The 15,433-nt window shown below is 43.5% G+C and overlaps 1 protein-coding gene across 3 annotated transcripts in view; it reads right to left on the bottom strand.

The window, feature by feature from the left end:
* The window catches only part of LOC143710818 (phospholipid-transporting ATPase ABCA1), a 272,481-nt gene that overhangs the window by 13,119 nt on the left and 243,929 nt on the right, over nt 1-15,433 (bottom strand). For all 3 annotated transcript variants that reach the window (XM_077202050.1, XM_077202051.1, XM_077202052.1), the window contains 2 exons: nt 9,598-9,701; nt 7,864-7,956 (listed from right to left, as the gene is read on the bottom strand). In XM_077202050.1, coding sequence (XP_077058165.1) covers nt 7,864-7,956; nt 9,598-9,701 — 197 coding nt within the window. The remainder of the gene's footprint in view (nt 1-7,863; nt 7,957-9,597; nt 9,702-15,433) is intronic.

The raw sequence follows: 15,433 nt of genomic DNA, 5'->3' as shown, positions 1-15,433 counted from the left end.
TCTATAATTTGTAAAGTAAAAATTCCCCCGCAAATTACCTGCTATATTTTGCCGAACACCGAGGTCCTGTGATAATATTAGTCCCGTGCGAATCTCTGTGATTTGGCCGGATCGTATATAACTTTTTCAAGGTTTTTGTTTCATGTGCGCCTTTTTACCCATCTTTCGGGAAGAATGGAGGCTGTGTTGGAGTGTTTTGATAGTATTTTGGGTGCTGGGTCATATCGCTATACACAACTACACAATTTGCAGAAAGTGAAAGCTGAAAATCATCAGAAGAGCAAAAACAAAATGAATGATTAGATGGAGATGAATGACATGTATAGCAGCATGCGGTAAGGAACTTTATTCTGTTTATGTCATAATATATCATCAGCTAGACCTATAACGAAAATACATTTCCAAGCAATAGCCTATGACGTCATATCCGGAAGATAAGTCAGTAAATTTGAGTAAAATCACAGGCTTCGGTTTTCCAGTGCGAATGCGTCACATGAAATTCAGATGTGGGGTAGGGGTTATTTCTAAATCACACGAGGTCCCCAGATAGTACTAATCCCGGGCAAATAGGGCTTAAGACTGAAAACAAACAGAAGATCTAAACAGAACAGAATCAAACAGACACAAACGTGACACTATGTCGGTTTAATATTCTGTTTTGCGTTTTTCCACAAATGTTTCCTTGGTCGAGATGTTACATTTGGTTGCTAACCTAACATTTATTTTGTAAACAAAGCTTTGAACTTCACTCGTGTCCTGAAATCCAAGTAAAGCAACATTCACGTGCACAAAATGTGTTTTGGCTTACTGCCGTGGACCAGTTATCACGCTGACCGACAGCCCTTAACAAAAGTTATTAATATTTAACATTAATTTACTATTCACAGTAAATGCAGATGAACATTTAATTGACATTTTTAATTCAATTCTTTAAAAAAAATGTTCTAGAATTTTTGAAAAGAGTTTTTCAACGTGTGTGAAATGTGCCTAATAAAATGTACCTAGGAGAACGTCCTGGTTGCGTATGCAACCCACCGTTCCCTGAAGGAGGGAACGGAGGACGTAGTCGACGCGACTGAAATGGGATCACGCTAGGGAGCCTATCATCTTCGAGTACTATTGAACGAGCCAATGTAATTGGCGTGCGTGATTCGCATCACACACTCCGCCCCCGCGGCGCGGGTATAAATACGGAAGTGGATGCACGCACTAGTTGCTTTTCGCTGAGGAGCCGAGAGTAACCCGGGGTCAGCGGTGGTCCAGCGGTAGTGGCAAGGGGACTACGTCCTCCGTTCCCTCCTTCAGGGAACGGTGGGTTGCATACGCAACCAGGACGTTCCCTTTCAGTCGATAACGTCGGACGTAGTCGACGCGACTGAAATGGGATCAACCATTGAACACGCCACTAACGCTGCCACCTTCCAGTGCCTAAACCAAAGCCTCCTGATGCCCCCGCAAACTTAAGGCGGGGAAGGACAGGGCTTAGGCCAGGGAAGTCACTGCTGTTCCTACAGGACCACTGGGAAAGCGTTCCCCGTACGTTGGAAGGAAGGGACGCTGCGGAAGCCACATCCAACCCGAGGGAGGAAATGTGGAGAATACACATATGAACTGGGCGGAAACCGGGCAGTCTAACATATGGAATGTCACTGGGGTGGCTCCAGCCTAAGATGGGGGGAGACACACCGGACAGTGACGGCAGAAAGACTCTGCCGAGGGAAGACACGGGCTCACCGCAGGGAGCCGTATCGTGGAAGAATACACATATGGGGTCACCGAAGGGACCGCAACATATGGACCCAGCCTAACACAGGTTCCACACTGCTTACGAGTGGTAGGCCTAACACCAGACGTTCCGCACGTCCGACGTCGGAGGGGTGTGGAGGAACTCAACAGGGTTCAATTTTAAGGGAACTCAACTGGAGTAGAAAGGCGCACGTATCCAGTCCATAGGAGGGGAATGGCGCCGCAAGCCGACACTTGAACCGGGCTCACGGTGAAACTGGCTTCATGAGAAGGGAGCCCACGGGAAGCAGCGGTTCAACTAGGTGTCGTCCAGCCCCCAACTCTAGAATCTGTTTAGCAAAGTATATCGTCAACGCCCAGGCGGAGCACTTTACACTCATCATAGAGGAGCTCAACACCTAAGTGGACATGTTGCATCTCGGATCTTTGCCGAAATGAAGGCAAGCACTAAGTGCAACTTTGCATGGAAACAGCCTTCCCTCTCTGCTGAATTCCAACAGATATTTGAAGAGCTGGTCTGAGGTCTATGACTTGCATTCTGTACACGTCCAAGCGAATCGGACAGAGAAGCCAGGGCTGGATCTGCCTCCTCCAGGGCAGCGCTTGCAGGCTCACCACCTGCTCCTATTACGGGAGAGGTAGGAACCTTGGGCACAATCCGAGCCGGGGTCTCAGCTTGTGAGAGTTAGCCGGCCCAGACTCCAGGCACAATACGTTGACCGAAAGCGAGCCAGTCCCTACCCTCTAGTAGAGACCACGCGAGCAGGAGAACTGATATAACAGAATTTTTAACTCACTACCTGCAGTGGCTCAGGGGCGGTCTCTGCAGTGCAGTCGCACCAGGGACAAGGCCCAAGAGGATAAAGAGGGACACAAGGATTTACAAGACCTTGCTCCTCAGGAACCTGACGATCAGAACGTGCTTCTGCATACTTCTGCAACACGATGAGCGTCGTTTAAACACCGAGGCAACATCATTTTGAGGGTGATTTAGGAAAACAGCCTACTGCAACCCATTTTGCAGGAAAGAGAGCACTGAAGTGATCGAAAGCTTTCAGGATCTCCTCAGGGGAGAAGACGCACTCAACGACTAGGTTCCACTTCTAAAGGCGTAAGCACGCTACCCAATTCTAGGGGGTGCTCGCAGAAGTGATGGTAACTAACACATGTTCTTGTGATAGCCACCTGAACCTCCGCGTTCAGATGTAAGACCGCCCGGAATCTCCGGGGGAAGAACGCGTGTGCCATCGTGCCCCGTCCCCGAAAGAGTTTCCAGGGGAAGTCAGGAAGGCTGTTGAAGGGAACCAGGTCTAGTTGGGCCAATGAGGGGCAACTATGAAGACCTGTTCCTCTCCTGACATGGCACGTAGGTGCAAGTGACGGGCGCAAAAGACAGGAGCATTGCTCAACACAACATGTGAAGATCACTGGGCTTCAGGAGCATTTCTGCTCAACACTTGAGTACAAAGAACCTCACTGAGCGACAGGAGCATTTCTGCTCAGCACTTGAGTGTGACAAGTTCACTGAGCTTCAGGAGCATTACTGCTCAACACCTGAGTGTGATAAACTCACTGAGCTTCAGGAGCATTTCTGCTCAACACTTGAGTGCGAGGAACTTCACTGAGCACCAGGAGCATTTCTGCTCAGCACTGCGTGTGATGAATTCACTGAGCTACCTGTGATGGACTCACTGAGCTACAGGAGCATTGCTGCTCAACACCAGAGTGCGATGAACTTCACTGAGTTTCAGGAGCAAATCTGCTCAACATGAAGAGTGATGATTTCACTGACTTGCAGGCGCAAGGCGACCATGAGTCGCAGTCACTTTTAGAAGGCTCACTGGGGTTAAACGCATTTCTGCGGGCCCCTGGGGCCGCTGAGTCCCAGTGTTTGTCCAAGGGTAGTCCGCTCGGTTTACCCAAACACTGGCGGAAAAATAAAACCGGGGGGGGGCAACTGAGCGGCCCCGGAATGGTCATGACCCAGCCGGACCCAGGGGATGGAGTCTCCACTTGCCCTGGCTATAACTGTCGTGAGGCTCGATGGCGGCACGATTGAGTAAGCGGGAGGAGTGGAATAAGGCGCCCTCAGAAGCGTCTGACTCCAAGGAGGAGGTGACGGGTGAGTTTGTGACATGCAGGGGAAGCTTGCGCAACGGTCGCAATGTCTAACAACTCGAGGCACGAATGCCCGTGTAGTCGGGGGTCGCCCAGGCCCCCGTTAAAACACGCCCTTTGTACATGGCCGCTCTGTTGAAGAGGGTTTGGCAGCAGACCGGGATGAACTATAGTCACACAGGGTGAGCTGCTCTACCACGGTCACCTCGGGACTCGATCGTGAAGCTAGCGCTGAAGCGGTCACATATGGAGGGAGCCAAAGGCTGCGACTACCATATACCCCAGGAGCCTCTGAAAGTTCTTTCAGTGGGACCCTTTCTCACTTCAACACCAGCTGAACACATTGTCATTGGAGAGACATGTTGGACCGAGTACCTCTCCAAAACTAGAAAAGAGATACTCAGCCCGTGGGCGAGATTACTCTCTTCCAGTTGACCTGAAGACCCAACGGGCTCTGGAGCACTCGAGGGGAAGGACACTGTACTGACACTCCACCCTTAGACGCAACACACAGGATGGCCTGCGGTGCGGGAGGTAGAGATCTGAAGCACATGTCTTTCAGGTCAAAGCTGCAGACCAATCTTGGGCCAAGATGGTCACGACCCACCACCTAGTAGCACGAAGAACGAGTTTACAACTGGCCTTCGTACCGGCTGGAGGAGCGGCTATATCAAATCCTTCGCCAGCAGGATAAGATAAGCACGCACAAGTCAGGAGCACTGCTCAACACTCGGTGTGATGAATATCACTGAATTTTCAGGAGCACGTCTGCTCAACGCCTAATGTGATGACTATCACTGACTTGAGCGGGGTAGCCGAGCCTGAGGTGGGGCAGCAAAGTAGAGAGAGTGGTGTTAGTGTGCTGTGCAACACTTACCTGTCTCCACAAGCGGCAGGGGGCGCGTGAGAAGGCGGATGACCGGGTCCTCGAACGCACCAAGCTGCCTGCTGGCGACCAAGGGGGAGCTGAGGGGTGTAAGGCTATACAGGGTCACACCCGCCAGACTGGCCCTCTTGGGACCCAGGAACAGATGAAATTGCTCTCTCTTTGAAGTGTGGGTACCGCTTGCTCCGCTTTTTTTTTTTTTTTTTAGGGAGCCAGCGGCGGAACAGACACACACACAAACAAAGGCTCCACCCGGCCCTCACCCGGGCAGAGGGAGTGATCGTGCCACTCCAAGAGCATCTCATCCATTCCTGGGCGGCCCGCTCCGGAATGCTTTCGCTGTCGCTTGCCACCTGGCTTGGCAGCGCCTGGAGCGGGCTGGGCGTCTCTACTGCGGCCGGCTCCCTGCTGAGGCCTGGGTGGAGGCTGCTGCGGAGGGCCAGCAGGAGCGGCGGCCGGAGAACGCCCACGGCGACGAGCAGGCGGAGGAGCTGCCACCGGCGGCGGGTGGAGGCAGCAGCTGGCCACCGGGGCAGGATGTGCCGGATGACCTCCGTCTGCGCTTGAGCGGCAGAGAACTGTTTGATGCAGTTCTCCACCGCGTCGCCGACCAGCCCAACCTGGGAAATTGGGGAGACCAGGAACCGAACCTTGTCCGCATCCGCCATACCAACCAGGCTGAGCCAACGAAGGCGCTACTGGACCACCAAGGTGGACATCGCCAGACCGATCACGCATGCTACGACACCCGTACCCCGGAGGGTGAGGTCGGATGCAGTGCGGTGCTCACCTATGAGCGCACGGTCTGGATTACCCTCGTGCATGCCATGGGTGCCCTAGCCTGCAGCAACGCCATGGCACGCAAGAGGAAGGGGCTTGCCCACAGGCTTTGTAAGCTCTGCCCGTCGGAACGGACGAAACTCCCAGGCCCTAGGGGGGAGACGAGGATCCCCCCAAAAGGCAGCGGCCGCCGGACACAGGTGCACCTGTGTCGACAGACCGCTCCAATGGAGGGACACCTCGCAACCCATCACCGTTCCTCCATCAAGGGTAATGAGGGGGAAAAGCTATTCAGGCAGTTTCTGGCAGAGAAAGATGCTGTTCACCACCTGATAAGCTCTCCATGCATTTCGGGAAAGAAAGGCACTGGGGCGGCGAGCTGAGAACCAGCGCGGCCCGCCCCAAGATACCAAACTCCAGATTCCAACCGAGACTGAACGGGACACGGTGGAGGTTCCACTCGAGCCCGGCAGCCTCGGCGGCCCGTTTCAGCATAGCTGATAATTCTGGATCCGGCTCGGGCAACATTGAACTCCCGGAGGGAGACAATGCAGCCGAGTCATCATCTCCAGAAGTCAGCTCACCCTCTGATGCTGTAATCGGCGTCCTGTCCTCCAGGGGAGCCCCGAGTGAAACCGCTGGCCCACCCATTACAGATGGACCAGCAGACAACACAGGAGGCTCCAGTGGTTGCAGTGGAAGGGAGGAGTGAGGAGCCCACAGGGAATGGTTACCGGGCGGGACATCCAACACTATCCTCCGGTCACCCATCCCACACAGCACCCGAGGGTGGGGCATGGTAATGGGGACTTGCTCTCTGCGAACGAAGGCGAGTCTCGCCCTCAACACTGCGACAGTCATGTTCCCACAGTGAAAACATGAGCTGTCCACAAAAGCTGTCTCAGCGTGCTGTAAGCCAAACACGTGACACAACAGTTGTGACCATCAGAGAGAGACAGGGAACGACCGCACCCAGAAACGCACGGGCGGAATGACATCTTGAAAAAGACGCAAACGCACCCGTGTTGCTCTTTCAGAAAATAGGACCGTCACCAGTGCCGGAGCACACAGGGAAATGACCGCGGCAACACTGAACAGAGAACTGAAACAGTGAAGCACTCACTTTTCCGCCCTCTAACCAGCCATCAACACACACAAACATTTAGAAATTTGTTGCTGTTAAAACAGCAGTTGAGAGCTCAAAGCTCGCGATCACCGCTGCACTCGCGCTGTAGAACACCAGCACTGGGAGAGTCTTCCTGAAGAACACCGACACACTCGCTCGTTGTAGACAACAGCACTCTCAGAGACATCAAACGATCGGCTCCGAAGCGAAAGGCAACTAGTGCGTGCATCCACTTCCGTATTTATACCCGCGCCGCGGGGGCGGAGTGTGTGATGCGAATCACGCACGCCAATTACATTGGCTCGTTCAATAGTACTCGAAGATGATAGGCTCCCTAGCGTGATCCCATTTCAGTCGCGTCGACTACGTCCGACGTTATCGACTGAAAGGGAACAATAGGGCCCTTTGTCACTACTTCAAACTCAATTTAGAGACAATTGTACTTGAGAAGGAAAACTGCAAAAATTAAGAATTGTGTAGAGATGCAGATTTTTTTGTAGAAATAAAACTACTGTAACTTATTTTAATTCAATTCAGTAAATTTTATCAATCCATTTCTGATTCAACATGTTTGTCAATTCAATTCAAATGCACACTCATGAATAGAAAATCAAAAGGGAGCCTTAATTTCTCAAATTCAGAGAGAATTTGAGAATTTTTTTTGGCCAACCTGACAACCTGACGCGCGCACACACACTGGGTTTCGATGTTTTATGCATAATTCCATAGGCATAATGATTTTGTATACTGTATATTCTATCCCCCTACACTACCCCATACCCCTAAACCTATCACAAACAAACTTTGTTATTTTAGATTTTCAAAAAAGATAACTCTGTATTATTTATCAGCTGTTTTCTCATGGGGACCAAACAAATTTCCCCACATGGTCAACATTTACTGGTATTAGTATTACTATACCTGTGTGGACATTTGGTCCCCATAACGTAGGGAATACTAGGACCACACACACACACACACACACACACACACACACACACACACACACACACACACACACACACACACACACACACACACACACAAACACAAACACAAACACAAACACACACACAAACACACACACACAAACACACACACAAACACACACACACACACACACACACACACACACACACACACACACACACACACACACACACACACACACACACACACACACACACACACACACCATCCCCCTCACCTGCTCTTAAGGTGCTGGATGCTGCCCAGGCATTTGAACTGTCCGTTCACCATGATGGCCATACGCGTGCAGAGCGCTTCACACTCCTCCATACTGAAAGCAGACAGACACACACATATTTGAACACATGGCAGCATTAGGAAAGGTTTCCACTGACTGTTTTCATCTAAATCTGGCCGTTCCTCAGCATGAATCTCTGGAGAAACACCATCAAAGCATCAGAAACCCCAGAGCTCAGGATCCACTTCCAACCACATTCAAATGAGACTCATTAAGAAGCATATGAAAGCCTTTCACCTGCACAGCCAGCCAATGAGGCCGAGTCAGAAAAACAAACTGATTTGTTGCCAAATCGTGGGACAAACGTACATAGCTCAATCTCTAAACTGTCATATTGCCAGGGAGCGACACATTGCTTCAATTAGCGAAAGATGTAACCTTCCCTTTACATACAAACATATCAGTAACTGACATAATAAAGGTTCACGTATGAGATGGAAGTCATACATGCTCTGTACATTAGACATGAAGATCTGAACTTTATGTATATGTAATTTACAATAATGTTTGATTATATGATTTATCTATTTTTTTGGTAACAACTTTATAACAATTATACATGTTGGCTAAACTGAGAACTAAACTGAGATTCAATGTCATATCCAAATAACTAGGTAAGAGATTTGACATCTATAAAAAAGGGAATTTATATTACATAATAATGAAAATATACAGTGTTTTGTTCTCCCATAGCAAACTGTAGTAGAAGTAAACTCTTTTTATATAAGAAATATGACAAGCAGGAGAGCGATATGGCTCTATATCAGCAGCAATGCTGTGATTCAGCTGTAGGTAATCACAGCCGTGCTGATATAGAGTCATATCGCATGACTACAAGTGTGATATTGCGTTTATACAACAGCTTGACGGCACTGTTAAAGGTTGAAAATCTGTAAATAAATAAGAAAAAATGGAGTTTATTAAAAACCCCTCGTGTGTGGAGCTACTTCCTTTTGCTAAAGATTCAAGTCTCCAGTTGACAGTTTAAAAGTTGAGCCCAAGACTCCGTTTCTAATTCGAAAATGTCACTTTAGAACTTGGAACAAAGGAACACTGAGTTGCTTTATTGAAGCTATTATATTTTTCCTTATTCCATGGTTTATCTGGATACTCGATTCTGACTGGCTGGAAGTTGTGCAATAAAACAGACACCTGCATTGACGGCCGCTTGTGTGAGGGGGTTATGAGACATTAGTTTAATAGAATACAAAGACATTCTATCGGTCATAACTTCAGGAGACACTGGACAAATATGAAACTTTCCAGAGCGCATGTATCTACCACATGGGGTTCATGCACGCTATCAAATGGAGCGTGCACGATAGGCTACGCATTTGACTGTAGGCATGTGCTAGCACACACATTAAAAAACAAAAAAAGTATATACTTTGGGCTTAAGGGTATGTTCTGTACCTACTTAACCACATTCCGACAATTGCATACCTAGAAGTAAGCTAAATCAAAAAAAATTCAAAAATAATTATTTTTTGAACAAAAAATCCCTTTTGGGGACATCCTCATTTGTAAAAAATTCTAAAAATATAAAGTTTTTCACACTATAAAAATGCAGGAAGATTTCAGGTAGCGTATGTTATATAGTTGCTGCATGTAAAAACAACAGAAGTCTATGGAACAGCCCATTTAGACAGCTGAGTAAAGGTGTATGCTAGTTACCTGTGTGAGGTGAGAATAACAGATCTCCCCTCCTTTATCACACTGAGGATACAGTCCCACAAGAAACGGCGGGCCTTAGGGTCCATACCGGTGGTGGGCTCATCCTGCACACACACACACACACACACACGACAATGTAGTATGTGAAACAATATGCATTATGCTGTGAGAAAGATTTCAAATAGCAGTTTACTACAGTGCAGTGCTGTCACATGACCTTGTTATGTTGCATATTTAAAGTCAAGTCATATTGATGGGTAACACTTTACAATAAGGTTTTATTTGTTAACATTAGTTAACATGAACTAACAATGAACAATACTTCTACAACAGTTATTAATAGTTAATGCAAATTTTTAATTGTATTAACATGTAGGCTACTTACTATATAATCCAGAGTTAGGGATTGGCTTTGGGTTAGTTTCATGTAATTGTGCACAATTTATGGTTATTACTTTACTTCAGTACGTACATGTAACAAGGACACTGTAAAATTAAGTGTTACCAAAATGTGCATATTATATGAACAAGTGCTGTATATTGCACTACTAATAAGATAAGCGTGTTAGTATGCAATTCCAAACAAGAAGTACATTGGATGTAGAAATGGATAACATGTGATCTTTGACCCTGAATCAGAGAATCATTACATGACGACATCCCTCAGTCCTCTGCAGTGATTCAGAGCAGGACGGACACGCTGCGAGCACCTGCCTCGTAATTCTGCCTTTAATTAGCATCCGCAGAGAGTGAATCAGGAGTTATTCTGCAGGTTATGAACGTGGATTACTTCATATGAGCCTCCGTCAGGCAGAATGAGATTTTAATGCCAGCAAACAGAGGCGCGTGTGTGCGGAATGTAAAATCTCGCTTGGAAATACATTCGAAATGTCCCATGAGTGACCTGGAGTTCTGTGTTCTTTTCTTCTTTAATCTTTTCTATCGTTATTCCGCTCTTCATTTTATCTTTAATCCTCAAGGACGTTCTCTCCCGTCTCTGTGTGTGTGTGTTTATTTTGTGGATAAAACTGTCCCTAGAAGTGAGCTACATCTGAAAGAAAAATGTCCTTTCAGAGACGAGGTAAAAATGAATAATGACGAAATTCATACAGCTCAAATCATAGTTTCATAAAAGTTTTCGGTCACAATTTACAATAGGTTCCATCTGTTAACAATGCATTAGAAGAACATGAACGAACAATGAAAATACTGCTATAGCATTTATTAATCATGTAAATTTTAGCAGATTTAATATTACTTAAGGTCAAGGTCAAAAGTTTATTTATATATCACCTTTAAACAACACAAATGTTGACCAAAATGCTTCACAAGTAGAGCAAAATACACACATAGTAAAACAGAACATATCAAAAATGTATAATAAGCAAAAGAAAAGAAAAAAGGTAGGTTTTAATCAATGCTTTAAAAATGTTTAATGTGGGAGAAGCTCTAATCGTTTAATGTAGTGTGTTCCAAAGTTTTGTAGCATTGACTGAAAAAGATTTATTTAAGGGACCTGTGCTAACATGAACTAACAATGAACAGTTGTATTTGTATTAACTGGCATTAACAAAGATTAATAAACACTGTAACCAATTAATTGCTAATTGTTCATTTAAATTAATGCAATAACTAATGTCGCAATCGAACTCAGTTTGGGCTTGTTTGCAGTTTTCCCTGGTTGAGTCCGTTATCATGGTTGGTAATTTGATTTTGTCATTTAACGCACGTTAGATATGTTGTAAGCTGTTCTCTTCCTGTGGATTATTGCCTGTGGATTTATTAAATACTGCCTTTAGGCCTTCATCCTTGATTTTGTGTCCGTTCTACAACACGGCATTGTGAAAACTAACAATAACTAATGTTAAACTAATGCTATTAACTGATGTTAACAAAGATTAATAAACACTGTAACAAATGTATTTCTCATTGTTAATGTTAGATACAGTAATACATAAACTAATATTAACTAATGGGACTTTATTGAAAAGTGTTACCAAGTTCTCTTCTAGGTGTAGGGTTATGGGGTAAGAATAGTTTCAAATCCACAAATAAAATGTAAGGTGCTTCAAGAAAACAAAATGAGATTTGCACATACATACATACATATATATATATATATATATATATATATATATATATATATATATATATATATATATATATATATATATATATATATTAGTGGTGGGCCGTTATCGGCGTTAACGTGCTGCGTTAATGTGAGACTCTTATCGGGCGATAAAAAAAATATCGCCAGTAATCTATTCTCAAAGTTGGGTTGGGATCATAAAATAGCTTTTTCGAATATCGTTATATTTTCGCGCAAATCGCGCAGCAGGGTATTTTCCTGTCAGGGACACAAGGTGTATAGGCTACTTTTACATGTTACGTTGGGCGATCGTTCCTCTCGTTACTTTACATGTTGATAAATGAGTTTATTCCAAGCGCGCTGTATCTTTTTTATGGGCATGAGCGATGCTCAATTTACAAATGAATCACTCTTTTGGGTCGATTCTGTTCAAAGACTTCATCAAACAAGTTGGCAGATCTGTCTAAATCGGTTCGCGAATCAGTTCTGTTCAGTTCCTCACGCACTGAATCGTCTGAACTCTGAAGCGCGTTCAATCACACTCGACACGGAGTCGTAACAGGAAGATTTAAGAACATCAAGAGCTACAGTTTAGTTTAGTGAAAGCAAATCTGCAAATGCATCATATTTTTGCCAGCGATGAAGATCTTTATTAGTTGAACATCTTCGTGTGCTGTCTGTGAATGAATGATTCCACAGGGCGATACATTCGATTTCATTTCATTCAGGTAATACATTTTACAACCAAACAGATTATTACGCCACGATAGCACTACTAAATAGTATGACATTATCCGTTGGGCATATACATTAATTTATAGGCTACAAAATAAATAAGCTACCATTGTGTACAGTTTATGAAATGAACACCCGCCATCCCGCGGTAATGTGTGTGTATTACGCAGGCGCATAGTCACACGAATAGTTTACATTGATTGAAACTAATTTGTTTAAAAAGGAGGAGGCTATTGCCGGTAAAGGCAGGTTCACATAAAATCATTATGACATTATTTTTTGATCTAACGAGCATCTGGTTTGGCGATGCAAAAATGGACTGTAGCTATGTCGTGCTAATTTTTTTTTTCCCTCATCCAATTAGCCTACTATGTAAAAAAAAAAACGACGAAAACATGTTGGGCTACTTGTTCAATTAATAAACAGTTTGTTTGATGACAAATCGCTAAAGATGAAATTGGCCTCCCTTTCTGTCATTGTAATTGTGCGTTTAATTTATTTATTTTATTTAATAAATTTTTTTGACCGATATTCTACTTTTGCTCCTCTATTGTCGAATAGCATTTTTGGCAGAAATTCACATCCCAACGCGAGGCGAAATATTCTCAAAGACTTACTTTTAGTCATTATTTGGGTAGCACACGTATTCTGAATGCCTTCGGCAGAATTCAAATGAGCCATTTTAATCTAGATTAATCTAGATTAATTCCAAGATTCCAGTGAGATTAATCTAGATTAAAAAAAATAATCTATGCCCACCTCTAATATATATATATATATATATATATATATATATATATATATATATATATATATATATAAAATGAGGTTTACTTTTGTGGAATCACATGCACTTATTATTATTTAAAGACTTTATGTACTGTAGCCCCACTCCTTTTCAGCGCTGCGCTCATTGTGTTCTGTCTTCCAGTTAGTATTTCGACAGCATGAAGAAAAGATCTTACAGATTTATGAATAAACAGCTTGTTTTAAAATCTTCCTGGTCTACTGGTACCTATTTGTTATGACATCGGCTTCAAACATTACAATGCCCATGTTAACTTTCGTTAACTCTTCAACAAGTAAATCCACCAGTTAACCAGTTAATTACTCTTCGACAGTGAAGCCATAGAAATATACAGAGAATATATAGTCACATAAGGTCTATAGATTCTGAAATGTTCCTGCACATTCATTCATAAACGGAAAGGCTCCACCCACTTTCTCATCCAACCAATCAGAACAGAGCTTTGCGCTAATACCCACATGACTCTGACTATATAAAGCGACAGGACAGTTTGGAACTTCAAATCAGACTGAATGTCAAGGTTTGTTTAGTTTACAGTCTGCTGTTAGATGTGTTTGCACTGTTAGCACTTACATAAGCCAGAATCTGTAAATTCTCTGGAGTCATATAATCATTTCTGTGGGTGTGAATAAACACTAATCAGTGTGAACAAACAAACTAGAGAGCCTGCAATAGGTATACATAAATGGGCATCAAATTTTCATATCTTGATAATGGCTGAAGCTTTTAGCATTTTACTATATAGCATTAAAAACAGGCTGAAAGATTTGTGTTTGGTTTTTAGTTTGTATTCTATTTATTTGTTAACAAGATGTCAGCGGAATTTTATTTCTCAGGATGTTGGAAAAAGTCTATCGTAAATACACTAAAAACTGTTTTATTCTTTCTGTATGATTTCTGCTCTACTGTGCATCACATCACCAGACTATATAATCAGCCCATTAGAGAGAATGATCATCATGCTGCTATATGTCATTATGTGTCTTTAATTCCTCTCTAATAATAGCTAAAGGTGAAAACTGATATAGAAAGACATTTATTTTCTTTGTTGAAGACAGAATATATAATTATTTTAGAGTGGGAGGAATAAAAAGACTGACACTGGGTGTTAAACAGACCACTTATGTAGTTATCACTGTGCCATTTATTATGCTTTTATGCATTCATAGCATAAGATCCTGTATGACATAAAGCTGTACTGAAAGCACAATGAGCTGCACATTAGCTGCACACAGTTGCTCCTTTGCGCTTATTATTGCATACAGAATTATTTTTTTACTTGCTTAGAAGAAAACAAACATAACCATATATTTTTTTGATACAGTGGCTAAATTAACAAGAAATAAAGCTTCAACTTATGACGCTTCCAAACCGCACAGCAGTAATGACTTTACGAATTTCTTTACTTGCGAGATTGATAATATTAGAAAGAAAATTATAACCATGCAACTGTCTACCACAGTATCACATCAAACAGTGCATTGTAGTGTCAATGAGTAAAAACTCCATTCATTGCTATAGGAGATAAAGAATTATCTAAACTCATTGAATCATCTAAATCAACAATATGTATGTTAGACCCTATACTGACTAAGCTACTGAAAGAGATGCTTCCAGAGGTCATAGATCCTCTTCTTAAAATCATTAATTCATCTTTGTCATTAGGATACGTTCCTAAAACTTTTAAGCTGGATAGTATTAAACCTCTTAAACCCTAACCCTAAAAAAAAGCAACTTGATCCAAGAGAATCAGCCAATTACAGGCCTATCTCGAATTTATCCTTTCTGTCAAAAATACTAAAAAAGGTAGTATCCTTTGAACTATGTTCTATTTTAGAAAAAATAAAAGGTATCAGTGATAATTTCTAGTCAGGATTTAGAACATATCATAGTACTGAGACTACTATTATTAGATTGACAAATTATTTGCTCTTATCATCCGATTTTGGTTGTTTCTCTCTATTAGTTTTCCTGGATCTTAGTGCTGCATTTGATACTATCGACCACAACATTCTTTTGAATAGACTTGAAAATGATGTTGGCATTAGTTGAATTGCATTGGTATGGTTTAAATCATACTTATCTGACCGTTATCAGTTTGTAGCAGTGTATGAACATGTGTCATACTGATCACAGTATGGAGTACCTCAAGGCTCAGTACTAGGACTGTTGCTTTTCACCTCGTAAATGCTACAATAGGA

Source organism: Siphateles boraxobius, unplaced genomic scaffold, assembly GCF_051911475.1.
Source record: "Siphateles boraxobius isolate OS27281-9 unplaced genomic scaffold, OSU_SipBor_1 48, whole genome shotgun sequence".
Lineage (NCBI taxonomy): Eukaryota > Metazoa > Chordata > Actinopteri > Cypriniformes > Leuciscidae > Siphateles > Siphateles boraxobius.
The sequence above is the reverse complement of the archived record's forward strand: the minus strand, read 5'-3'. Positions and strand labels throughout refer to the sequence as shown.